General features: G+C 43.0%; 2 protein-coding genes across 5 annotated transcripts in view; one reads left to right on the top strand and one right to left on the bottom strand.

Moving 5' to 3' along the window:
• LOC133350037 (trafficking protein particle complex subunit 2-like) overlaps window positions 1-9,355 on the bottom strand; it is a 112,675-nt gene extending 103,320 nt beyond the window's left edge. The window contains exons 1-5 of one of the 3 annotated variants that reach the window (XM_061564000.1): window positions 9,228-9,355; window positions 7,605-7,714; window positions 6,369-6,514; window positions 5,718-5,802; window positions 4,854-4,962 (exon numbers count right to left, since the gene is read on the bottom strand). In XM_061564000.1, the coding sequence (XP_061419984.1) occupies window positions 4,864-4,962; window positions 5,718-5,802; window positions 6,369-6,514; window positions 7,605-7,697 (423 nt within the window). In that variant the 5' untranslated portion in view covers window positions 7,698-7,714; window positions 9,228-9,355 and the 3' untranslated portion in view covers window positions 4,854-4,863. Of the gene's footprint in view, window positions 1-4,330; window positions 4,963-5,717; window positions 5,803-6,368; window positions 6,515-7,604; window positions 7,715-9,072; window positions 9,096-9,227 lie in introns of those variants that run through there. The other 2 variants (XM_061563999.1, XM_061564001.1) reach the window with 2 other exon arrangements.
• COQ2 (coenzyme Q2, polyprenyltransferase) lies at window positions 8,502-22,035 on the top strand. Of its 2 annotated transcripts, none has more exons than XM_061563997.1 (8): window positions 8,502-9,076; window positions 11,316-11,812; window positions 13,844-14,010; window positions 14,313-14,434; window positions 15,306-15,391; window positions 16,071-16,204; window positions 17,600-17,788; window positions 19,799-22,035. In XM_061563997.1, the coding sequence occupies exons 1-8, from the start codon at window positions 9,051-9,053 to the stop codon at window positions 19,982-19,984; spliced, it is 1,407 nt and encodes a 468-aa protein (XP_061419981.1). In that variant the 5' UTR covers window positions 8,502-9,050; the 3' UTR covers window positions 19,985-22,035. The 2 variants fall into 2 exon arrangements, with proteins under 2 accessions (XP_061419981.1, XP_061419982.1); XM_061563998.1 differs by lacking the exon at window positions 8,502-9,076 and adding an exon at window positions 9,384-9,424.
• The last annotated feature ends 3,552 nt before the right edge of the window (window positions 22,036-25,587 follow it).

Raw genomic sequence — 25,587 nt, forward strand, 5'->3', positions numbered from 1 at the left:
TATAACACCCCCTATACAGTGCCGGATTAAGCGAGTGCATGGCCTGTAGCATATGGTATAAAGGGGCCTTAAATAAATAAATACATATACATAAATGTTAAAACTGTATTATATTAACTTGCATCGTAAAGTAATTGTATTTTTTCATTTTCTATACAGCAAGATAATACGACAAATCGCTAACTTTAAACACTCAGTCTTTCATAAAATTTGAAGGCAGTATAGTACTATAGTAATAGAGCAAGTGCAGAGCCACGAAACCGGAACTGATAGCTTGACAGCATTTAGTGCGGCGCCCTTGAAAGCGCGGCAAATTGCCCGATTATGCTGGATGTAATTACCAGCAAAACGTCGTACTAAAAAAAATTAAATGTTGTGGATTCACTCACTCTTCAACACACCGGTGGGCTAAAGTAGTGAACTATTTGTCTTTTGTCAACGTGACACATTTTTTACTGTTTGGCCGTGTCGGGTGGTGGAGGGTTGCGACACATTTATAAATAACGCGTTCTAACCCAAAAAAACTTTATTATGAATACGTAGTAGCCACTCAAACGCCGTACGCGTGAGTGGACAAATCGACTCTGCGTAGTCGCAGCAGCAGCAACTGCCGAACGCGGCGCCGTGAGAACTGCAAGGGAGCGCAGGTCACGACTCGACACGTGCCGAGATTGCCTTCACAGCGACAATCTGAGACCCCCCCCACACACACCCCCAGCGCGTTTGTCGTCGCTCGCAAAGCACGCGCGCAAGAGAGAGAGATTTTTTACTTTTAAACAACTTTTATTGCCGCCAGCAGAAACAGCACTGGAGGCGATTCCAATACCAAATATGCAGCCACCAGCAGCAAAAATAACACAAACACAATAAACAACACGGGCGCTGTGGCGCTAAATGCGCCGCGCACAACACAAAATAAACTCCAAGTGGTGGTGGTGGTGGTCATCGCGCACGGCACGCCGACGAGCGAGCGCTTCAGAAGGTGAACACGAGGGTGCCGTCCACGCTGGTACAGAGAGGGGCTTGTCCGGCTCCCCCAGCGTTCGAAGAAGACGCGCTGCACATCACCGACACGTGTGTGGCACGCGTGCTCCAGCCAGAGATAGAGAGATTGAGAGACAGACAGGTAGAGATAGAGAGGGAGCTACGCGTGGCTCTCAGCCTCGTGGCCGTCTGTTGGGCGACGCAAATGAATTAACGATTGCGTGGGAGAAAACACAACAACAGCACGTGGGAAGAAGAGAATGGTGGAAGGGGGGGGGGGATACAAGGCACCACGAGTGCGTTGTTCTCGGTGGGAATTCACGAGCGCCCCTGTGGCCATCCAACACGCGCCAGCCTCGAACGCAGCGCACACGTTTAACGCGATTCGTCTAAGACGCAGCGTCTCAAAAATAGAAAAAATTAACCCGTAAAAACAACGTTTTTCACAATAAATCCTTTATATGCGTGGTGACTAGAGTCCTCTCGTTCTCTGGCTTGAGATGGCTGCCACCTATGGGTCAGATGATTGCCTGCCACAATTAAGCAATTGCTAATTAAATATTTAAAAAAATCCTAAAAAGTGTAAAGTTATGGAAAAAATGTTTCACGAAAATAAATTGTCACGCACAACGAGTCTGTGTGCAAAATGTCAACTCGATTGGATCACGGGAAGTGGGTTAAAAAACGACCGAAAGATTTGCACGGTCGTAAGCGCGCAAGCAAACAAGCAAGTGAATTAATATAAAGGATTTAAAAAGAGGAGACGTTGCACGAACGTCCAGGGAGGACGAGACGGGAGAGCGATACATGCGCGTCGAGACAATTCGAGTTGTGTTAAAAACAGAGATAAAACATATTTCAGAATATATAGGGCTGGGGGAATCCCATGAGCCATAAAGCTCTTTTTCGCAGATGTCCAGCAAAAAAGTATATAAGGCTACCGGAGTAGGGAGGAAAGTAAGACAGCGTGGTGACTCATCTTCTTGGTTCTTTCGGTAAAGCATAATAAAACATAATAAAACATGTTTAATTTTTCATTTTTATTATTTTATTACTTCCTTCTACGTGACTTTACCGAAAAAACCAAGAAGATGAATCCCTGCAGTCACGAAAGCTTTAAATCGAAGCGTGGTGACTCTTATGAATGAATGGAGATTCTTTGCCGACGGGACAGGCATAGGGAATAAAAGAAGATGTGGATTGTGAGCTTGTCACTTGCACAGGCAAAGCAAGTTTAAGTTTACGTGTTACACTGATGGTCCCGTTTCGTCGGACTCCCGGCTAATTTCCAAGGGAGGTCCGTAGTGAGTGGTCACAGCAGCATCAACACAAAGACGACACACACTGACATTGAAGTGAACGAGTGCAGGGTCTTTAAGGAACGCAGCAGTATACGGACGACCGGAGGAACTTAATTCCAGAGGATAACTTACTTGATAAAGCGCGTGGCGGTAATCCTCATCAATTCAAGTGCTGTTTGATGCTGGAAGGCTTGACGTTTTCGGTTTTTGATTGAATAAAAAAAAATGCGATTAAGCCAGCCACCAACCCCCTTCGTGTTTGCCATGAATGTGCGTCCATGCCGGATTTACGTAAGTGCATGGAGAGCTCTATAATATATATTTAAAATAGGCTGCGTTGCACGTGCATCGAATTTCCACTTCTGCATGAATATTAACTAGTTTGTATTTACATAAAAGTTCCACTTAAGCAGGAATAGCAAATAGTGTGTACGTGCGTGAAAGTTTCACGATGGCAGGGATAGGAAATAGTTGACGTGCAGTGGCGCGTGGCCGTGATGATGAGAATCTGAAAATCAGAAATTCCCAACAATTTAACGGCTGCTTTGCTATCCACATCTTACTAACCTCGAGTTACGGTGCAGGATCTGAATTCTAAAGCATCGCACATTGCAGTACTGTCCAGCGGTTTGTGCGAGTGTGATCGGTTATCACTGGCCGTCTTGAATGGTATTGGTCGACTTGAGTTGCATTAACATGAAATGCTGAAGTAACTACTGGAGTATTTTATTCGGTCGGAAACTGTAAATGTCACGTAAGGGTGCAATGATGTAAATTTCGACTAACGGAGCTTCGATTAGTTGTCATTTGCCAACTCTGTCGGTATCGGATAACTTTACGAATGCGATAACACAATAGATGTAATTTTATTCAGACGGAAATTACGAGTGTCTTTGATTTATATACATACTTGTTTCATTGTACACTGGAGGTATGTTAAATAATGTTACTCTAAACAAGAAAACTAGTGTCACAGGCTCACATAGAATGTAAATTATACACATCAATTGTAAATAATAACATAATTCTGCCAGTGAAAATATCCGTGGTTAGTAATTTAATCACGTACTTAGATTTTGTATAGCCCTTTAAGAATAAAATATCAAAACCTGCAACCATCTAAATATTTAAGCACTATTGAAATTGGGCATTAATATCCCATAATGTATACAGAAACAGCTTGGCAGGAAGTCGTGTTTTGCACATTTTAACCGTATTTATTGTTTTTCCAAAGAGAAATAAGCCACTCGTTAAGAAAAAAAAATCAGTTGGCAAGGATCTTAATCTAACATTCATTTCATCACACAATGGGCATGAATGACAAGTATTGAAGAAATGTAATCTACGTGAAAACATTTTTTATTGCTGTGGATTTTACACCTGACGATTGCTTGTTGCAGTCGAAACGTCGTGAGAATTTTATTGTTTATATTTTTATTATTTCCCTTCTTCGTGACTTTACCGAAAGAACCAAGAATATTAATCCCTGCAGTCACGAAAGCTTTAAATCAAAATGTAATCTACGTGGTTAATATCACAAAAGTTGTAATACATTTCTTGGAATATTTGCAGTTCAATGGTTTTCTCTTATTCTTGGTTCTTTCGGTAAAATCACGTAGAAGGGAAACAATAAAATAATAAAACAATCACTCCAAACAAGGTGTAGTTGAATGATGTAGAGACTTTTGTATTTATACTAGCATTGCATCTCTCCATATTATAATAACAGATTTTATAAACACAATGTGCATTAGCATTCCATCCCCATTTGTACTACATGGAACTTCTTTCGCACCGTACGCAGCCAACCGTGCTAATCGGAAGGTGCGATAAGGCACGGTTTCTAGTTGACAATAGCAAAGAGGACTCACATTTTGGTAACTAAGAATTAAAATCTATTAAGTCTCTATATGTGTCAAACTGTACTAAGAAGCACACGTGTTGAGCACTGAATGTGCGGCAAGAACTCATAACCAACACTGGAGCACTCTTGTGGCTTAGACAAAAAAACAAAGTTGCAGCATTCTGCTTTTGGACAAGGAAAACATTTTTGTTAATCTTTTAATAACAATTGCACAAGTGAAATACAATGTGTGTAGCAATTTTGGTAATAACATGCAATTCGACTTCATTAAAACTTATTTCAGGTGGATATTGTTTTTGTGTAAGACATGACAAGGTTGCTTAGAATGGTAAGTAATTTCACACATTTTTGACAAACACTTTATTGACAAAGCACATTGTGTAGCGGTATACAGTATTATTCGATATGTAAAAGATAAATGGATGAATCTCATATTACACGTAGCGCCCTGGCTTAAACTAAGACTGTTAACCCCTCGTATCGGTGGTACCTTTGCAGAAAATGTACAAACGATCGTCAAATATACTCGGCAAAACAAAGATCATAACATTGTGCAATTACTGACAATGCGGTGGAATGAATGCACGTGGCGAGGTGTTGCCTCAAGTTTCAGATGAGTCATGAACGAAGTCCTTTAAATGGCATTGCAATCGCTCGCTTAAACATTTATATATATAATGTACACCTCGTCCTCGCGTCATCGCCGTCGCCTCCTCAGCTTGTGAGATGCTTGCGACCCAGGAACTGGACTTTCCGCTCAAAGGCCGTGGAACGGATCGGAGTGTTGGGCTCGTAAAATGGGTTCATTGCAAACTGTGGGGAAATGGCGGAGAAAGGTTGTTGGGAGGTGGAGTAGGAGGGAGAGGATAAGGTCAGAAAAAGAAAACTGCAATGCAATTACACAACTCGTTGCAGATATAGGCCTATGCCCTCTGGTGGAAAGTAAATGTTGTGCATGTGGTACTCTAAAAAAAAAAAGATTCATTTCCTGGTCAATAACTTCACAGTAAAACGCTGCATATCCGACTTGCTTGGGACTGGGCAGATATGTGAGCATTTATACTGGTAGGAACGAAGTGGACCAGACCACCAATAGATTAATGTGTCCGTCCGTCCGTCCGTGGGAGGGGTGGTGTTGAGGGTGGTGTTGGAAATGAAAGACTACGAGTCTTTAAATCTCACAGCGTTTCTTGTCAAAACAAACACTTTTAATTAACGTTACACTAGAATACAGTAATTTTTTTCTTTAACTCCTCTATACCCGGTCGATATCTCTGTACCGGTACTAAGTATTATTCCTACCAGCCCACCCCACAGGGTCCTGTTAGAAAATGACATTTACGCTATTGTCCACAAATAGGTTACCGAACCAGAATAAATCACAACGTGATTTAAGAAACGAGAGTGATTGAACATGACTGGAAGTAACAAGGTCAGATTTGTGAACATTTATATAAAGAGTGAAAGCTACACGATGCACTGTACTTTAGTTTCAAGAGTCGCGGGTAAGTTAGAACATCAAAGCTTCAATCGGTGGAAGGTGTTTGATACAGAAAACAATGTTTTACCTTAATGTACAACTCATAGACCTCGTTGAAGAAGTTTTTTATCCCGTCTTCATGCCTGGCGTCATGCAGCATGAGGAACCTCATTTGTATGGAGGGGGTTAAGGAAGCGTTTGTGACGAAAAAATGGCTCTACAAGGCATTTCCTATAACAATAATCAGGTACAAGACATTTGATATTTTCCAGCAATGGCACTCTGAATGAAAAAAAACAATACACAGTTCTGCAATACACTGTACACGAGTTACATTCCATTTTAAAAACCAATATGAAAAATACGAACAATACTGTAATATACAATGAATGTATACATCTATAAATGGAATTTCCATTTATTTTCGGGCATCAATTATGTAATTTACATTGCAATTGTATTTCGGCTCACAAAGCTGCTGCAATTGTCATTATAATTGACCACATGTGAGGTGTAACAGATAGATTACATTATTTTGTATTCATATATTCTGCATGCAATTGGTTTGTACACACCCTGCATCCACTACAGGCGCTACATGCATTCCAGTGACAAAGACATACGATTATTGTGTCAAATCAGCTGCTGCAATCGTGAACAATTCATCCAATCACGAGCAGGGGTGAAGGGGGGGGGCAAAACCGACACGTGGTCAGGTTTTTTTTTCCCTGAAAGGATATGGCTGGCAGTGACAAAGGCTGACACAAACCACTCGTTGAACTTGTCCACAGTCTTGAGGTACATGTTGGTAGTCGTCCACATCTGCTCATCCACGAGGTCCAGGGCTGCATGTGCAATGAACTGGTTCAGATGTCGGTAATCCTCCTGCAAAATGGAACATTTTGAATTGAAATCAGCACTGCCATTTGAATTGGTTGGTGTGAAATGCACATCAGATTACTATCATTATCAATGCCAGTTATTATTATCAGTGCAAGTTAAAGAGGTCAAAAAATAAAGTAGTCTCAAGTGCATTTAAGCCTTTAATGTGTATTGTCAACACCTTGTTTTCAAACATCGATTTTGGTCTGCAATGACATCCTGGCCTCAAATACCCCTTTGTTCTGGAACCTCAAGAAGAACTGCATGTATACAAAATAAATGGTAGTGATTCAGAGATTTTAATAAATTCAACTTGTAACACGAACAGAAGAGTGCACATGTGTTGTCATCACATCTACGCCTCTATATAAGGAACGAAACAGGGAAACATCTCCACAAATATGACTGTCGCCTGATGAAGCTAGTTGTAATTACTGCTAAAACGTCGTACTCCGATTGCAAATGTTGTGGCTTGGCTCTCCCAACACACTGGTGTGCTGTACTAGTGACGAATTGGCCACGTTCTGTTTAGGTGACAACCCTTACTAGTTGGCTGTGTCGGGTGGTGGCGGGTTTAACGACACATTTATATATTTATGCGATCTAACCCAAAAAGCCTGTATTATGGAACATGCACAGTAGTTACTCAATCTTGAAGACAGCTGGCTCCAAATTACTCCTGAAGATCAAAAGTACTCCATATATGAAGGAGTTATTGGACAATTAATTAATGTTTACAGGTGGGAGGTAACCTGATGATCCAGAGAAAGCTCACGCGCGTGTGAGGGGGCAACACATACAGATGGGACAGGTGGAATCCAAATGTGCTGTATCGCCTTCTCTTGACAAGCCAGGGTGTGGTACCCATGGGGGTTTCATAACATGTGTGTGATCTGCCAATGGTCGCTTCCACAGTGCCAGATTACAGGTGTGTTTTCTTGTTCATGTTTTTGTTTTCTGTTTGTTGCGGTTGCACCCGATTCAAGAGCCGAATGGCTCACAGGGCTACACCAAATAAATGAACTTGAACCGCCAATATCCAGATATGATGTATAGTGTGCAGTGATTGTGCGCAATGTCAATGCATAATCACCTTTGCTTCATTCTTGTTCTGAGGGCTGAACTCCATCTCAAAGACAGGGTTATCCTGGTGGCCCACAATCGCGAAATAAAAGTTCCCAGACATTGCGAATGAGCTGGATGCTGCTTAACAGAGGGGGGGGGGGGGGGAGGGGTGGAAACCTCATGAGCATTTCAGCAAAGAAAACCAATTCACACATCATGTCCCACAAATTAGTTTTGAGAAGTAATGGCACTTACAAACTTGTTCAAACAGCTCTTCTTTGCTATATATATCTTAAATGGAATCGGAGAGCTATTAAAAGCACTTAAACTGTAAACTTTTTCTCTCGAGTCTATGAAAATGTTAATACTGCAAATTTTATGGCAACATCCTGACAGACTGGTCTCTGAAGACGTTTCTAAAACAATAATATGCTGACAGCACTTTCTGATGAGGTCTCTAGACAATAACAGACTGACAGACAAGTCTCTGATGGGTCTCCAGAGAATAACATACTGACAAGCTAGTCTCGCATGGGGTCTCTACAACATAACAGACTGAAAGAAAGCTTTCCGATGGGGTCTCTAGACAATAACCAGCAAACTGATCAGTCCCTGCTGGGGTCTCTAAACAATAATAGAACAAGAGACCGGTCAGTGATAGGGCATCTCGACAACAGACTGTTCACGGATGGGACCAATGGACAATATTTGACCGATAAGCTCGTCTCTGATGTGGTGTTCTCTCGACAATAAACCGACAGATTCGTCTCTGGGGTCTTCATACAAGCGAGGTGGGGAACCTCTTTTTTCCGATGACCAAAAAGGGCTTTCAAAATCCTTTGGCGGGCCCCACATGACCGGGCACCTCAGTAACTTGTTACTTTTGAAGGTAAAATGGTATCGTGTGGTAAGGGCCCTTTAATCATTAAGCCATTGGCCCACACGGCTCGGAGATTACACGACCCAGACCAGTCTCTGAGGGAGCCACTGGACAATAATACCGACACACAATGACCACTAAGACTACTCAGACCAGTCTCTCAACGATATCGATACATAGCAGATCAATCCACTCGCGGCATCTCGCATTAACGTCAGCCACGGGAAATCTACTGCTGGATGATGGGCCTCTCCTAAGGTGTCGCCCGCGACCCTGCCACGTAACAACCCCATCACAGGCGGCGATTAACGGCACCGTAACTTTACACAAACACTAAAATCAACAAGCAGTCACATGCTCGGAAGTGTTAAATCAACGCGCAGTCAAACATCAACGAGTGGTCTATCAAGCTAAGTGTTCACACACACACACGGAAGCTTGTGTTGCCTCCGAAACGTCGTGATGTAATTTGTTTTCTTTTTTAACCTACGTGACTTTACCGAAAAAAACAAAGAGTATGGATCTTTGCAGTCACGAAAACTTCAAATCTAGAATGAGTACAAATGTGTTGCCGATCACCACCCGGGAACGGTGATGGACGGAGCCTGCGGAGTACCCGGGTAAGGCGCGCCTCCCCCGGTAGGAAAACTAGGCAAGAGACGGGGTCCGATTGAGGCCGCGGCTTCCTCTTCCTTCTCGTTACACACGCACGTAGCAACAGCAGTAGTAGTAGTGATAACGTTAACACGTTTAGCGAGCCGATATACTTACCAGAGGAGTCGGACACACAAGAGGAAGGGGGGTGGGAGATGACTTTGACGAGGTGGAGAGCGGCCCGAACAAACCGAGTCGATTTGAAACGATTCGATTCTCGCGATTCCACGAAGCGAAGTTAACCCGCGCGAGGAATCGATTCCGCGTCTATGATTTGTACAAACAGCAGTGCCGTGCTTGTTGTCCCGCGCCTGGTAGGAACCTCCTGGTTACACCAGCCCACAGGGGATTGTTGTGTCCGTCCGTCCGTCGTGCAGGGAGGGGCTGGGTGGGGAGGGGCTGGGTGGGGAGGGAGGGGCTGGGTGTGGAGGGGAGGGTGGAGCTGGGTGGGGAGGGGCTGGGAGGGGAGGGTGGGGAGGGGCTGGGTGGGGAGGGGCTGGGTAGGGGTGGAAGGGGCTGGGTGAGGAGGGCTGGGTGGGGCTGGGTGTGGAGGGGAGAGTGGAGCTGGGAGGGGAGGGTGGGGAGAGGCTGGGTGGGGAGGGTGGGGCTGGGTGGGGAGGGAGGGGCTGGGTAGGGAGGGGAGGGGCTGGGTAGGGAGGGGGGAGGGGCTGGGTGGGGAGGGTGAGGAGGGGCTGGGTGGGGAGGGAGGGGCTGGGTAGGGAGGGGAGGGGCTGGGTGGGGAGGGTGGGGAGGGGCTGGGTGGGGACGGTGGGGCTGGGTGGGGGAGGGTGGGGCTGGGAGGGGAGGGGCTGGTCACCCCGTGGTGCCCTTATAAAACTCAACGTTTAACCTACTCACGCCGGCTTGTGCCCGCCTTCACAGTTGGGCATATTTGCGGAATACACCACGCCGCCGTTGACCCTGGCCATTGACCGAGCAACCCAACGTTCCTAGCAGCTCCCTCCGCAGGAGGAATGTGTTTGTATTTGCCCGTGAAGTTAATTGCGATAAATTTCTATTTAAAGCTTTCGTGACTGCAGGGATGTATCTTCTTGGTTTTTTCGGTAAAGTCACGTAGAAGGTAAATAATACAATAATAAAAATAAAACATAATAAAATAGAGAATTTTATTTTATAAACCATAAATATAAAACATAATAAAATAGAAAATTTTATTTTGTTTTATTTTTATTATTTTATTATTTCCCTTCTACGTGACTTTACCGAAAAAACCAAGATGAATTGCGATAATCGGGGGGGGGGGGTCAATATATTTACTGTATTTAGCAGTCACTTTGGTGTCTTTATGATACATTAAGTAGCTAAGCTTTGCCACAAAACGCATCGTGCGTGCTCTGGGTGTCTCGGAGACGAATGTTTATGTTTTAGAGCCCTGCGTGAGCCGTGGCCAATAGGAATCATTGTACTTGGAATGAATGCGGATTCTCGAATAACCTTGCCAGAGCAGAGGTTTTTTAAAACTCCAGACGTAGTTATTTTTTTAGTTTTTATTCACATTGACGTATACTTTTAAATAAACAAGCGAATTTATTCTGCATGCAAATAAACGAGACGTGTACGATATTTTCGCACGGATTCTGATCTCAATCAAATATAATTCCTTCACACAAAGCTGTACTCATTCACGATTAAGGTCTCATTCCACAAACAACAATGTGTTTATTCGTTAGATGATATATACACACACACCCTACGTACGATTTAACACGATTAATTATACAAATTATTTATTAAAAGAGAGGTTTTCCCTCCAGGTCTGACACCAACAACGACACGACAGGGCCCAATGTCGTGGTGCCCATCGGCTGTAGTCAAACCGCACAATCTCCTCAAAACAACAAACAAAACCACGAATATTTAGGTCTATTTCACGGATCTAAGTTATAAAAGCTCTCGAGAACCATCGCTACCGAGGGATTGTGAGCAACACACGCACCGAGCCTCGTTATCGAAGCGTTCACGACTGGTTTGTCGCGATCGATAATTATTACAGCAAGAAGTATCGTTTTTATTAATTTGTTTAGCAACATACACCAGACACACGCGAACCGACGATTTGCAACACGCACTCGACGAACGCATCTTTAACATGACGAGACGAGGATAAAGCAGCCCCCTTCCCCCCGTTTAAAAAATATAATTAGCAAGCCGAGAAGCAAAATAATTATTTATATCATATTCCAGAGATCACTCACGACGCGTCAAGAACTCCGCCACGCCTGAGGCTCAAGCAAGCGACATGTTTCTGCTGTGCGCCATCAGACGTTCAAGGGCCCTCTCAAGGGCCACGTTTCCCTCCACGTTCGAACACCACCACCAACATCACCAACACCATCACCAACACCACCACCTACATCACCTACATCACCACCACCAACATCACCAACACCACCAACATCACCACCACCAACATCACGACCAATATCACCAACACCACCACCAACATCACCAACACCACCACCTACATCACCACCACCAACATCACCAACACCACCACCAACATCACCAACACCATCACCAACATCACCACCAACATCATCACCACCGCGTGGGGCCGTGGGCGAGGTGGCCGCCGATGGCCGCAGGGCCCACGAGATGTCTCAGCGCGGCGTCGCTGGTGGCCTCGGCCCCCGAGTTCACGCGGCCCTATCTCCGTCTCATGCGGCTGGACAAGCCCATAGGTGGGCCCACCCCCGGAGTGTACTTGTGTGAGAGTGTGACCTCGAAATTAGCGGTGGAAACATCTCTCTTTTTATTTTACACGCTTTTATTGAACTCACTATGCCTGGTGTTGTTGTATCGTCAAATCTTGTAACTTAATTTTAACCCACTTCCCAATGTGCTATCGACTGCAAACTTGGTATACTTGTGTCATACTGATGACAATACCATATTATATCATAAAAATGTAAAATAAACTTTTAAACTATCTTTTTACACGCTTTCTATGATCTCACTCTGTTGTATCCTCAAATCTTGTTACTCAATTTGAACCCACTTCCCAATGTGCTATCGACTGCAAACTTGGTATACTTGTGTCATACTGATGACAATACCATATTCTATCATTAAAAAATATATATCTTTAAACATTTTACAGGCTTTTATTTAACTCACTCTGTCTGTTGTCGTATCCTCAAATCTTGTAACTCAATTTTAACCCACTTACAAATGTGGCATCGACTGCAAACTTTTGGTATACTTATGTCATACTGATGACAATACTATATTCTATCATAAAACATTTTTTAAACTTTTAAACTAACTTTTTACACGCTTTCTATGAACTCACTGTTGTCATATCCTCAAATCTTGTAACTCACTTTTAACCCACTTCCCAATGTGGTATCGACTGCAAACTTGGTATACTTATGTCATACTGATGACAATACTATATTCTATCAATAAAATAAGTATTTTTAAATAATCGTTTTTTATATGTTATGTTTCGGCTTGGGTCTAATTGTCCACGCTCAACTCACGTTGGCTGTAAATCACCACGGGCCCTTACGTTATGGCAAGCTTCGGGGCCACTTCCTGGAGTCGTGGAGTTCTGCCATTACGAGTAGGGAACATTTCATTAAAGCGTGTTTAAAAAAAGTATTTTTAAATATTACTTATTAGCAACAAACACCAACAACAAAACCCAATGATCCATCACAGGTTTTTTTTACTTGAAGCTTTCGTGACTGCAGGAATCCATACTCTGGTTCTTTCGGTAAAGTCACGTAGGTAGAAAAAATATCTACGTGACTTTACCGAAAGAACCAGAGAGTATATGTTTTTTTGTATGTTCGGTTAGATCGGGTAAATATATGTGTCGTGAAACCCGCCACCACCCGACACAGCCAATTGGAAAGGTTTGTCACGTAGAACATGCCAATTCGTTACAACATTTACGATTTTAATCTCCAACACACCGGTGTGAACTAATAACTGACATGTTTTGTTTACGTGACAAACCTCACTAATTTGTGTAGTGTTGGGTGGTGGCGGGTTTCACGACACATTTATATTTGCGAGATCTAACCCAAAAAACCTCTTATGGATAATATTGGTCGCAAAAGCGTGCGTGTTAAAACCCTGTTACTGTGCAGTATTGCCATTTAAGAATGCACTGTATTCCATTTTAGAGCTTGAAATTCACATTTTTAGTGGTGAACCATAATGGTAAAAAGACAATTAGTATATCATTTTAAAGTGTAAAGTGACTTAATGAGTATACTTGCACACGAACTTGGTCTGGCATCAGCATCACTTGTTCGAAGTGTACTGACACAACTCAGCTTATTACACAAACTATTAACCCTGCCCCTGGCCCTCCTTGGCTCACCAATGTCGAAATTCAAATGGCTTGTGAGGCCAAAGTTTCACTGCTTGGGTCTGGTTCAACTCGACAAGTGGCCAGTGGATAACCAACTCTAAGGGTCTCGTGCTAGATGTGCCATTGCAAAAGGCGATATTTTATTGAAGGACTACTGTTTGTGTTATCTTGGTGTGATCTGGGACTGGATTTTTTCTGCCTTGCCCAATCTTGATCAATCGGACTTACATAATTAATTAGTTATATTTCGTAACTTCCTTACCATTTCCCACATTTTTCACTCCTATCGTTTTTTATTGTTTGCTGTTGTAACTTGCTGACCTGCCCATACCAGACATGTACGAAAAAAATAGCTTCATAGCAAGGTGCTAACAGTTTGCTTTCCAAGGCACCTGGCTGCTCTACCTGCCGTGCACCTGGAGCATCGCGTTGGCGAGTGCTCCAGGCTGCCTGCCCGACCTCGAAATGCTCGCACTGTTTGGCCTGGGCGCGGTGTTGATGCGTGGCGCCGGATGCACCATCAACGACATGTGGGACCGCGACTTCGACCGAAAGGTGAGCCCCATCTCGATGGCTGGCTTTCACTTTTTTTGTTTTAATCGTTCATCGTTCAGCATCGTCAACAGCCATTATCTCCCAACTGCTGGATGAAGGTTTTTCCAAGCCATTCCCGTTTCTCTGAGGCAAAGAATAATCGTAAGAATTGCATTGCAGAGTAAACATTTGCACGTTTACGAATGAATAAATCTGCAGTGTAACACTACAACGTTCATAAGCCCTATTTGTGAGTGTGGAGCACTTGGACATCGGTCTAATATTCATCTCGAGATGGTCACTCACCAACTCGCTCTGTGCAGGTGGCTCGTACGGCCACACGTCCCATCGCCTCTGGGGAGGTGAGCCGCTTGGGAGCCCTGGTGGTGCTGGGTGCGCAGCTCAGTCTCAGCCTGGGCATCCTCCTCTGTCTCAACAACTACAGGTCGGGTCCATGGCTTCAGGGCCTCGACCGTTGCTGACTAAATTAACGCTGCACCACCATTCCTCCTGCCTGCAAAATAGCGATGTTGTTGGTTTTGGAGCTTTGGGCCTGTGCTCAGCAACCGTGGTAAAGGATAACCTGCAAGGGATGTTTCGATTTAAAGCTTTCGTGACTGCAGGGATTCATCTTCTTGGTTCTTTCGGTAAAGTCACGTAGAAGGAAAATAATAAAATAATAAAAATAAAACATAATAAAATAATTCTCACGACGTTTCGGCCACAACGCAAGCAGCCGTCCTTCAGGTGGAGAACAGGTCTGTCGAGAAGGCAGACTCTGTCGTGAGAATTATTTTATTATGTTTTATTATTTTCCTTCTACGTGACTTTACCGAAAGAACCAAGAAGATGCAAGGGATGTGTATAAAGTTGCATTGGGGAACCTTTCCTTTTCTGAGGGCCAAAAAATAATTTAAAATACCTTTGGCAGACCACACGTTAAAAACACACCACAGTCACTTCTATCACTGTGATGTGCCTATGCAGTGAGAGTAGTGACTGATGCAATTCGAAACAAAGTTCACAGGTGGAATATATTCCCTCCTAGTAGCTAATTAGTGGAGATAAAATGCTTGCAATGTACGATTTTTTTTACATTATTTTTCGTATGAAATTAAGTTGCGGGTCAGATATGGCTCACCTCTTGTGTAAAAGTAATACTCCAGCTGTCATCTGGCGAGAGATTTGCAATGAACCTCAGTGGCTTTGCACAATGGTGATTTACATTTTCAGGTGTCATTTTCTGCAATGCAATTATAAGCACAGACGTATAAATGGCTCATTGAGAAATCTTGCTGTGCCTGTCATTCGTGCAGCATAGTGCTGGGCGCGTCTTCTCTACTTGTGGTTGTCAGCTACCCCCTGATGAAGCGAATAACCTACTGGCCACAATTCGTTCTAGGTAATGTATGTCTTTTGTATGAAAAATAATATCACCTTGACTTTACCCCCCACTGTACGATTTCCCTGACTTTTGTAAGCAACAATGTTAAGTTAGATTATTGTTTAAATGTGCAGTGATGACACCTTTACGATGATTAAACCAGCCGACCTTGTTAAATCTCAGAAGTAAGGTCGGATTGAGCCTGGATTTTGTTTGGATGTGGGACTGCCATGCAAAAAAAAACCTGCTATGTAGGCTGGGGATACATATCAGCAGGGGGCAGTGTAGGAAAGTGTATGTGGTTAAGCACGGTCAAAATAACCCGTGCAATTTGCAGTGTGTGGAGGCCATTCTCCACCAGCGCATTAACAACATGTACACATAATACATAATACTTGACTTTATTGACCATGCTCGTTTACTTTGTGAAAGAGAATTGATTCAAGAGGGTAGTGAAATCACACCGTATAACAAGAACATTAACGTTGGCTTTAAACTACAGTTCAAATTTACTTGATGAATCGTGATGCAGTATGCACCAGATTAAATATTGCGCATGTCTGACAATGCCACTGCTACTTTATTAAAAAAAAATACATTTACTGGACACCACGTAACGTGAAACGGAAGCAAAAAATGTCACCTATGTGTACCGCATGTGTGATTTATTCCGACATTTCCATTCCCTCCGCTGTAGGGTTGGCATTTAACTGGGGTGCTCTGCTGGGCTGGGCAGCAGTGCGTGGCGCTTGCGACTGGAGCGTTTGCCTTCCGCTTTATTTCTCCGGAATCATGTGGACGCTGATCTACGACACAATATACGCTCACCAGGTGTGCATGGTGGTCACTAGCCATGATGACTTCTCAAACGCCAGTCATCTGACACCGCCTCTTCTCTGTGGAATGAGTAAAATAATGTATACAATAGTGGGCTCTATAAATCCAGCTGCTCCCCAAACCGATTCCCTTGGAAGCAGGAATTCCAAATGTGATCGTATTACTATCATTGATGTACCCAGATGAGCACAGTTGGCTATGTACTGTGCGAAAAAAGTTCAACATACATACATATATAGCATGGCTTCCCATAGTTTATAAGATAGAGGCAGTGATTTTTTGACACACATTAACATGCCCCTTAATCTTATCCAATAATATTGCAAAACAATTTATTAGGGCTCATAATTATTTGTGCTAAACTTAAAAACACTTTGCCAAGTGCAGTGATGGATAAAAATCGTCTGCAGGCCGTTCAAAAGTGCTAGGCCTCATGTGGCCACGGGCCATATTAAATGAAGTCACAATCTTTATTCGGCCTAAAATTGTTACGTTTGCAACTCGTACCCTTTTCCACTGGCACATCTAAGCTGTGCCAGCGTGGGTCCCTCATGCTACAGGTGCTTTTTCACTTGCTTTTTGGGAACCAAATCGTGACATGCTGGCCTCACAAAACATTTGAATCTGGCTCAGGGCCAAATAAGGCCAGTCCAAATTATGCATTAATTGCTCATAACTTCAGTCAGTACATTGTGGAAATAATAATAAAATTTCAATAGCGCTTTTCATCAAGGATCTCAAAGCACAGGACACAACAGCAGTATAAAAATAATAAAATCATTTTCCAAATGAACAAAACATTTAATACGCGGAAACATATAAATGGGTTTTTAGGCGGATTTTTTTAATATCCACAAACTCAGAGATCCTGATAGCTTGTGGAAGAGCGTTCCATAGCCTGGGGGCTACACGGGAAAAATCTTGGTCACCCATAGACCGAAACCTTGACCTGGGAATAGAGAGAAGATCTGCATCTCCGGATCTTAGGGACCTTGAGGCGGCATATGGATGAAGCATGTCAATGATGTAGGCTGGGGCGAGATGGTTCACTGCTTTGTAAATTAAAAATAGGATTTTAAACTGTGTTCCTATGTGAAACTGTAAGCCAGTGCAGCGAGGCCAAAACAGGTGTAATATGATGTGAAAATGTGTTCTGGTTAATACCTTAGATACAGTGCCCCTGCATCGTCCACATGTGTCTTTGACTTGGACGTTGCATGTGGAGTCTTAACAGTAAGGTTCTGCAGCGGTTTGGCGTGGCTGGGTTGTGTACGGTGCAAAACGAGATACAGCAGATGAGAATTCGTGGAACAAAGTCAAAATGAGACACGTGGCCCTGAGTGTTTTCCGATGCCTCCCCTCCTCCCTCCCCCCTCCCCACCGTCATAGGACAAGGTGGACGATGCGGTGGTGGGCATCAAATCCACGGCCCTCCTCTTCGACGAGAGCACAAAGTCTTGGCTGGCAGGGTTTGCTGTGGCCATGGCGAGCGGTTTGGTGGCAGCTGGGGTGGCCAGTGAGCAGACCTTGCCTTACTATGCCTCCGTAGCACTCGTGTGCCTCCACGTGTCTAATCAGGTACGCACACCCTGACACGTCAAGGCTCTGTATGTTAAACTGTGTGCTGTTTTTACCACTACAAATATACCAATGCACTGTCATACTCATTTTCATCCCACGGTTGATCGAGTGCACAGGGCCGGGTTAGGTACCACATGCCACTGATGTTAACCGTCAGGCCGCGCAGTGGTTAACATACTGATACTGTAGGTAAACTTGAAATGCTTTCCTTGCTAGTGTTAAATACATGTATACATTTATGCGACTGCATATTTTACATTTCTTAACTGTGCTCAACTAGTTTTTTTGTTTGTTTACGAATATTTGTACATGTGGACTGTGCGTCCCATGCATACCTTGTGTTTATGTATATATATATATAGGAATGCAGCTATCTACGAGTCATCCTTCGCGTGGTAATTTAGTTGTTAGATTAAGCCCGTTGGGTTCATCTCAATGAATGATCTTCTACAATTACAAAATGAGCTTATGTTTGCAAGCACATCATTATCGACTTTAAGTAGCATCGATTTGTCTGTGCATTTGCAATGCATGAGAATTTTCCGCTCGACTAGCTTGTTAGGAATGGCACGTGTCAAGAATCCAAAGTTAGCACTTGGCCACGATTCCACGAGAGCGCGCTGTCCACACGGCCGTGCTGCCGAAGCTCCTCATCCCACAGTGCACAAGCGTCCATTCATATCAAACATAGTAACATGATTGTTCGTTTTAAGGCACTTAAATTAAAAACACGTGTTACTTTATTGAGCTAAAGACTCATAACAGAATAAACGACAGCAAGTTAAAAAAGGGCATCTGTGCGAGCCTAACAAGGCATAATGTTACCGTTAATCAACCCGGGTTACGTTTGTTCGCATAAGCTGAAACAGAGCATTTCCTGAACATGTATCTGAATTTGGATAATGCAGTCAAATACTGACAATGGCAGAGCCAGGTTTTTCAGGTAGAGGGGGGGCAACCCCTCCAGCAATGAAACATTAGAGAGGAGTTGTTCGTAAGTAAGGACTTGTCCCTTGCGTTTTATTCGACGCGTGTGCGGCAATGGCACAGCCATCGATCGGGGGTCGAATTCGAACCGTGTGTGATTGGCATCGCGCTCGCTGAAGGTGTTTGCCTTCAGGGAAGTCGTGAACTGTAAACGCAACTACGCACAATTCTGTGAGTCGCTTATAACTGCTTTGCCGTTACTTATTGCCAATTATGGACTCAGACTATTGTCCTATCATCTCATAGAGTCTCTGGCACATAATAATATGCTACACAGTGGCAGTGGGGGTCGCAAAATGCCAATTTATTACTAACAAACCCCAATGATCCGATCGAAATTAGGGATTTCGATCGGATCATTGAGGGGGGCACGTGCCACTCTACCCCCCCCCCCCCCCACTGGCTCCGCCAGTGAATACAGAATATGTTGATTGTCAGTCTTAAAATATAAAATAATCTATACCATCAAATAGGCATGACTCAGGTTTTTTAAATGTTATGCTTTTGTTTATTATGAACATGACTTCTTAATGAATACATGATTGAGTTTTAGGTAATTAAAAGAGAAAAGATGCCAACTTGTATGCTTAACAAATCGAGAAATCAACTGCCATTAATAATAATAGTCCGTGATGTTGATGATTACATTGCAAGACCGTGGGAGATGGTGGCGGATTGGGGGGTACTCTCATAGGTTGAGCGTGGCTTCTCATACTGATATGTAAATATGTTCAATTATGTACAAATGTACACTATCATGTTGCTCTCAGAGGTTCAAGGCAACCTCCGGCGTGGTTTTCCAGACGTCCATCGTAATGTTTTATACATCTCGTTTTTAAAACTGTCCTCCCCGAGCAGCTTACATCAAATCATTTTAGCGACCTCAATAATCAGTCCTGAACCTTGTTGTGACCGCCCCTTGTTCCATGGCTCACAACTTTAAATCTTCACAGCTGCCGGCCGGCGATGTTGATCGCTCGGCTTGACCGCAGCCCCTTTAACTCGAGCCTTGCACTGCAGATCCGCACACTGGACGTGGACAACAGCGATGACTGCTGGAATAAATTCTGCTCCAACCGCACACTCGGCCTTCTTCTCTTCGCTGGGATTGTGGCCGGCACCCTGGCTAAGGGGAAGCAAGCGCCTCAAGATGGACGAGGACATGAAGGCGCCGTGTCGGCTGAAACCCACAATCAAGCTGAATAAACAAAAGCGATGGGCTTAAGAGTCCACGGCAGTTGTTTGCATGTGTGTACGTTGAACTTCTTTCGCGCCGTATGTAGCCAACCGCGCTAATCAGAGGTGCGGGAGAAGGACAGCAAACTAAACACAACAATTTTTTAATGTATATTTTTATTACAGTATTGCCAAGTTAGTGCTCGGAGAACTGATCGCCTGTCTGCAGCACGGAACCGCTGGTGGAAACAACACATTTCTACAGTGATGTTGAATCGAGACAATCCCAAGGACAACCACTGTTGACTTTCCACAAAGTGGTGCTTATTTTATCGACCCCAGTCAGCATGTAAACTTTGATTTCAAATATTTAAGTCATGCCATGAAGATAAATAACATCTAGAACACAGAAGAACACGTGTTGAACTTGTCACGACATGTCACGGATCAGTGTTGATCCTCTTTGTGTCTAGGAAAGGCATTGGAAGATGATGCCACAAAACTAATTTTAAATTCACTTCATGTGTCTCATACCCAACACTAGACGGCGTTTAATCATGCTGTTCATTACACATCAGTGTATGTATTAACGCTAGCTCTCAGCCAGGCTGAGCTAATTTCAGTGAAAAACTGATGTGTGTGTGTGTTGTCATTGGTGATTAGATTGAGACCAAAATGTCTGCTCGTTGAGAAGTTGCGAGCGATCGATCCGGGGTGCTTTCTACATCTTAACGTTTCTGCAGTGCAACCTCAGTGCTCTGACACCAACATCAACCCCTGATCCACTCGGCCCAATCCTCAATGCCGTTATGTGTACGTACGTTGAACCTTCTTCTTGGTTCTTTCGGTAAAGTCACGTAGAATGGAAATAATAAAAATAATAAAACATTAAATCATTCTCCACCTGAGGACGGCTGCTTGCGTTGCGGCCGAAACGTCGTGAGAATTATTTTATTATGTTTTATTTTTATTATTTCCATTCTACGTGACTTTACCGAAAGAACCAAGAAGATGAATCCCTGCAGTCACGAAAGCTTTAAATCGAAATTTACGTTGAACCTCTTTCGCACAGTACCTCGCCGACCGTGCTCATCGGAAATTGCAGTGGAAACAAAATCCTGGTTGTCCCTACGATCAGTGATGATCCTCACGGTGCACCATACAGACTACTTATCTCGGAGACTGTGAAATTACCGTAGCCCTCACACCTTGATACAGTCCTCGACATACACCATTTAAATCGTTTGGGCACGAGGGTGCGGGTGGGCTATTGTATACGTTCACCGTCCCGTGATCTTTTAATTCTCGTCAATAATTGGCAAAAGGTGACGGACACAAAGTGATGGGACGCTATATCCGTCGAAGAGTCGTTTCTGGTGCTCAGACGTGCACTTAATTCTAGATTTGAAGCTTTCGTGACTGCAAGGATTCATACTCTTAGTTCTTTCGGTAAAGTCACGTAGGTAAAAAATGAAATTAAAATTAATAAAATAAAACAATAAAAATCACGACAGTGACTTGCGCACAAACACGTCGTTGACCACGAGTACCCCGTCCCTCTGTTAGCCCTGCCCCCCCCCCACCCGATACGTTCCATTCATTGGCTACCACATTCTGATAAGCCCCTCCCCTCCCTCCGTCCCTTAACTGGTACTTAAGAGCTTACATCTTGAATCCCTCCCTCACTTGATTCAGCAAATCTGGCTGTGACGGTCCCACCTGATGACGGAGACTTGTGTTGCCTCCGAAACGTCGTGATTTTTATTGTTTGATTTTATTAATTTTAATTTAATTTTTTACCTACGTGACTTTACCGAAAGAACTAAGTGCGTGCACTTAATGCCCCGACGTCGTGCGTGAGAATTGTCCTAACGCCTTTGCGTTAATTTACGGAGTCCACTCCAAAGGCTGTCCTTCACGTGAATGTGTACTCTTTAACAAGTCCAAATGTTCTTTCACTGACGTATTTGTACAGTTTGTTTAAAATAGTTTTAAACAATTTATAAACCGCGCCTGTTAACGGTGGGCCCATGCGCAGTGCTTACAATCGTTTACTTGGAAAATAAAACATTTTCATTACCTCTTCGTTTTTTTAAAAGTGCGGTCATTGTCACGCAAACCATCAATGGGATTCAGAGTCCTCGTTAAACCTACTGCCGGCCGCAGTGAGTTAATTCACACGGGGTTCCTTTAAATAAAATGATAAAAGAGTTATATCTCGCGTAAAAACAATCGCTCATCGGGGTATCGCCTGCTTCGAAATATAGCAGTCGATTCATTCGTTGTTGATCACACGGACAAACGTGGTCAAATTACAAATGCTGTTTATAATAAAGGTTTTTGGGTTCGATCGCGTTATTTGTGAATGTGTCGCAACGCTCCACCACCCGACACGGCCAATCAGTAAAAAAATGTGTCACGTTGACAAAAGGCAAATATCTTCTTGGTTCTTTCGGTAAAGTCACGTAGAAGGGAAATAATAAAATAATAAAAATTAAACACTTGAGGACGGCTGCTTGCGTTGTGGCCGAAACGTCGTGAGAATTATTTAATTATGTTGTATTTTTATTATTTCCCTTCTACGTGACTTTACCGAAAGAACAAAGAAGATGAATCCCTGCAGTCACGAAAGCTTTAAATCAAAAGGCAAATAGTTCACTACTTTAGCCCACCGGTGTGTTGAAGACTAAGACTGAATGGCTACAATAATGCTCAATTTAACAGAACATTGAATGCCAAATCAAGATCGAACAACAATACTTCTAAAAGTGATCAGCTTATCAAAACAATTGAAATACCATATATCTCGGGAGTTACTGACAAATTAGCCCGTGTTTTGCAAAAGCAAAACATTAAAGTGAGATTTGGTACGGTACACAAAATTCCAAAACGAGTGTCTTGTACTAAAGATGAATTACCGGAATTATCAACAGAAGGTGTATATCGGAGTAATTGCTTATGCGGTGTTATATTGGACAGACGGGACGTAACATTAACGTAAGACTAAAAGAACACCAACGGAACATTAAATTATCCCAAACACAGCTGTCAGCAGTGGCAGAGCATGCTTGCCAACAAAGACATTCAATTGATTTTGATCACGTTGAAGTGCTATGCAGAACTAATTATTACTGGCCAAGATTAGTTAGAGAATCAATTGAAATTGAGAATAATTAAAATAATTGTAATAGCCGTGAAAGCTATAGACTCAGCGCAGCCTGGAAGCATATTAGTAAGCAATACACAACGCATTGTAATTCCTTACAGGTGAGTCACAAGCTAAGTGGTTGATTACTGATCGATTACATAATTGCATACACCCCCAACTCCGCCTTTGATCTCGAATCCTGATGGGGTTCAACGACGATGACGTCGTCCTGCACAGTCTGGCAAATCGCCCGAAGATGCTGGATCTAATTACCAGCGAAACGTCGTACTAAAATTGTAAATGTTGTGGATCCACTCTTTAACAGACCGGTGCGCTAAAGTAGTCAATTATTTGTCTGTTGTCAACGTGACACATTTTTTGTTTTACTGATTGGCCGTGTCGGGTGGTGGAGGGTTGCGACACATTTATAAATAACGCGATCTAACCCCAAAAAACCTTTATTATGAATAATACTGGTCGTGAAAGCCTGCTACGTGTTAAACTACAAAGGATTCCCAAACGGTAATCGGGTGCGATTGCGAGCTGCCCACCCACGTCTAACAATTCACATTTGTACTAATCATACCCTCCGTAGATCCCAATGTGCCTGTTATATAATGCATAGAATCACGTATGCTTATGTTGCAAACGTTATTTGCACATCTGAATATAATAATGTTTAATATTTGTCATTGACAATAATGTGTCAATTCTCTGCTGGCACGCCATGTCGGTGGTTATGGGGGTTTGACCATACTTCACCACGTGGGTCAGCTTGGTCAAGAAGGTAGGCAGGACATGTTGAGATCATATTCTTGGTTCTTTCGGTAAAGTCACGTAGAAGGGAAATAATAAAATAATAAAAATGAAACAATAAAATTCTCACGACGTCTCGATTGCAACACATCAGATGATGATTGCTTGTGTTGCAAGCGAAACGTCGTGAGAAGTTTATTGTTTTATTTTTATGATTTCCCTTCTACGTGACTTTACCGAAAGAATCAAGAATATGAATCCCTGCAGTCACGAAAGCTTTAAATCGAAAGTTATGGTTGTACTTTATTAATCCCTAATCTGTGCCATTACATACAATGAAACAATAAAGGTAAAAAAATAAAAACAGATCAACGTATTAGACATTATTGTAAAAATAAATAAAAAGTCCATCCTATCAGTGATTTTTTAAAAATATTTTAGGCAGGAAATGGCAGGAAATAATTTTCAAATTTAGAAGATTTGGTCCCCCCCCCCCCCCCCCAATGTTGACTCCATGGTCTCGGCCTTGATTTCGGATGTAGCTCTGTAATATCTGCTTGCATCGAGCATTTGCATAAACGGAATTTTAAAATAACCAGAGGGGGCATGGGTACCTCCTTTACTGCTGACAAACGTTTGCTTGTTTCCCACGCCACAAGGCAGGCAAACCAACACAACATCGAACCAATAAATTTCGATTTAAAGCTTTCGTGACTGCAGGGATTCATCCTTCTTGGTTCTTTCGGTAAAGTCACGTAGAATGAAAATAATAAAAATAACCATTTATTATTTTATTACTTTCTTTTATTATTTGATTATGTTTTATTTTTATTATTTCCATTCTACGTGACTTTACCGAAAGAACCAAGAAGATCTAACCAATAGTCACAGAGCCCTAACATTTTCTTATTCTTGGTTCTTTCGGTAAAGTCACGTAGAAGGGAAGTAATAAAATAATAAAAATAAAACATAATAAAATAATATAATAAAATACTATAATATAATTATTTATATTATTTTATTACTTCCCTTCTACGTGACTTTACCGAAACAACCAAGAAGATGAATCCCTGCAGTCACGAAAGCTTTCAATCGAAAAGCCCTAACATTGTAAAGGGTACCCACCACAAACAGGGGCCTCGGAGCGAGCATTGCTTCGACCTAATAACACAACACGTGGGGCCACGCGACCCCACACCATCGCTTCTGTTTCTCGACAGAAGCGAGGCCGCATGAGCTATACTTAGCCGTCACGCCGCCGTCGCAACTCTTGGCATTGAATTATCGCGTACAGGGTACGATCTATTTATAGACGGACACGCTGCGTGCTTCGCGTTCGGCGGGGAACAGTCCCGGACGTCGTGCAGAGAGTGATTTTGGCACGCCAAGTCCTCCACGTCGTCTCCGTTGTCAATGAACCTGTTCTTAGGTTTATAGGAACATAGGGTACAATGATACAATAGGATAATTATGGACGGGCGGTACCTTACACACTCGTGGTAGCCCCTTGTGGCCCATAAGCCATACACCCTTGCCGGATTAGAAATATCGAGTAATAAATTACGGTAATCCCTGGATACTGCGTTCAAATAATAGGAATTAGCGCGAAATGTAACATTGTTTAATTGCCTCTATACATACTAAACTTTTATTTTATTTTGCTGGGTAAGGCCCACCGAGCTACATAGCTCGTGTTGATGCGACCTGGGCAGAAATTATAGTTCAATGA

The sequence above is a fragment of the Lethenteron reissneri genome, chromosome 32 (assembly GCF_015708825.2).
Source record: "Lethenteron reissneri isolate LAM-NWPU_2019-01 chromosome 32, ASM1570882v1, whole genome shotgun sequence".
NCBI classification, from domain to species: Eukaryota; Metazoa; Chordata; class Hyperoartia; order Petromyzontiformes; family Petromyzontidae; genus Lethenteron; species Lethenteron reissneri.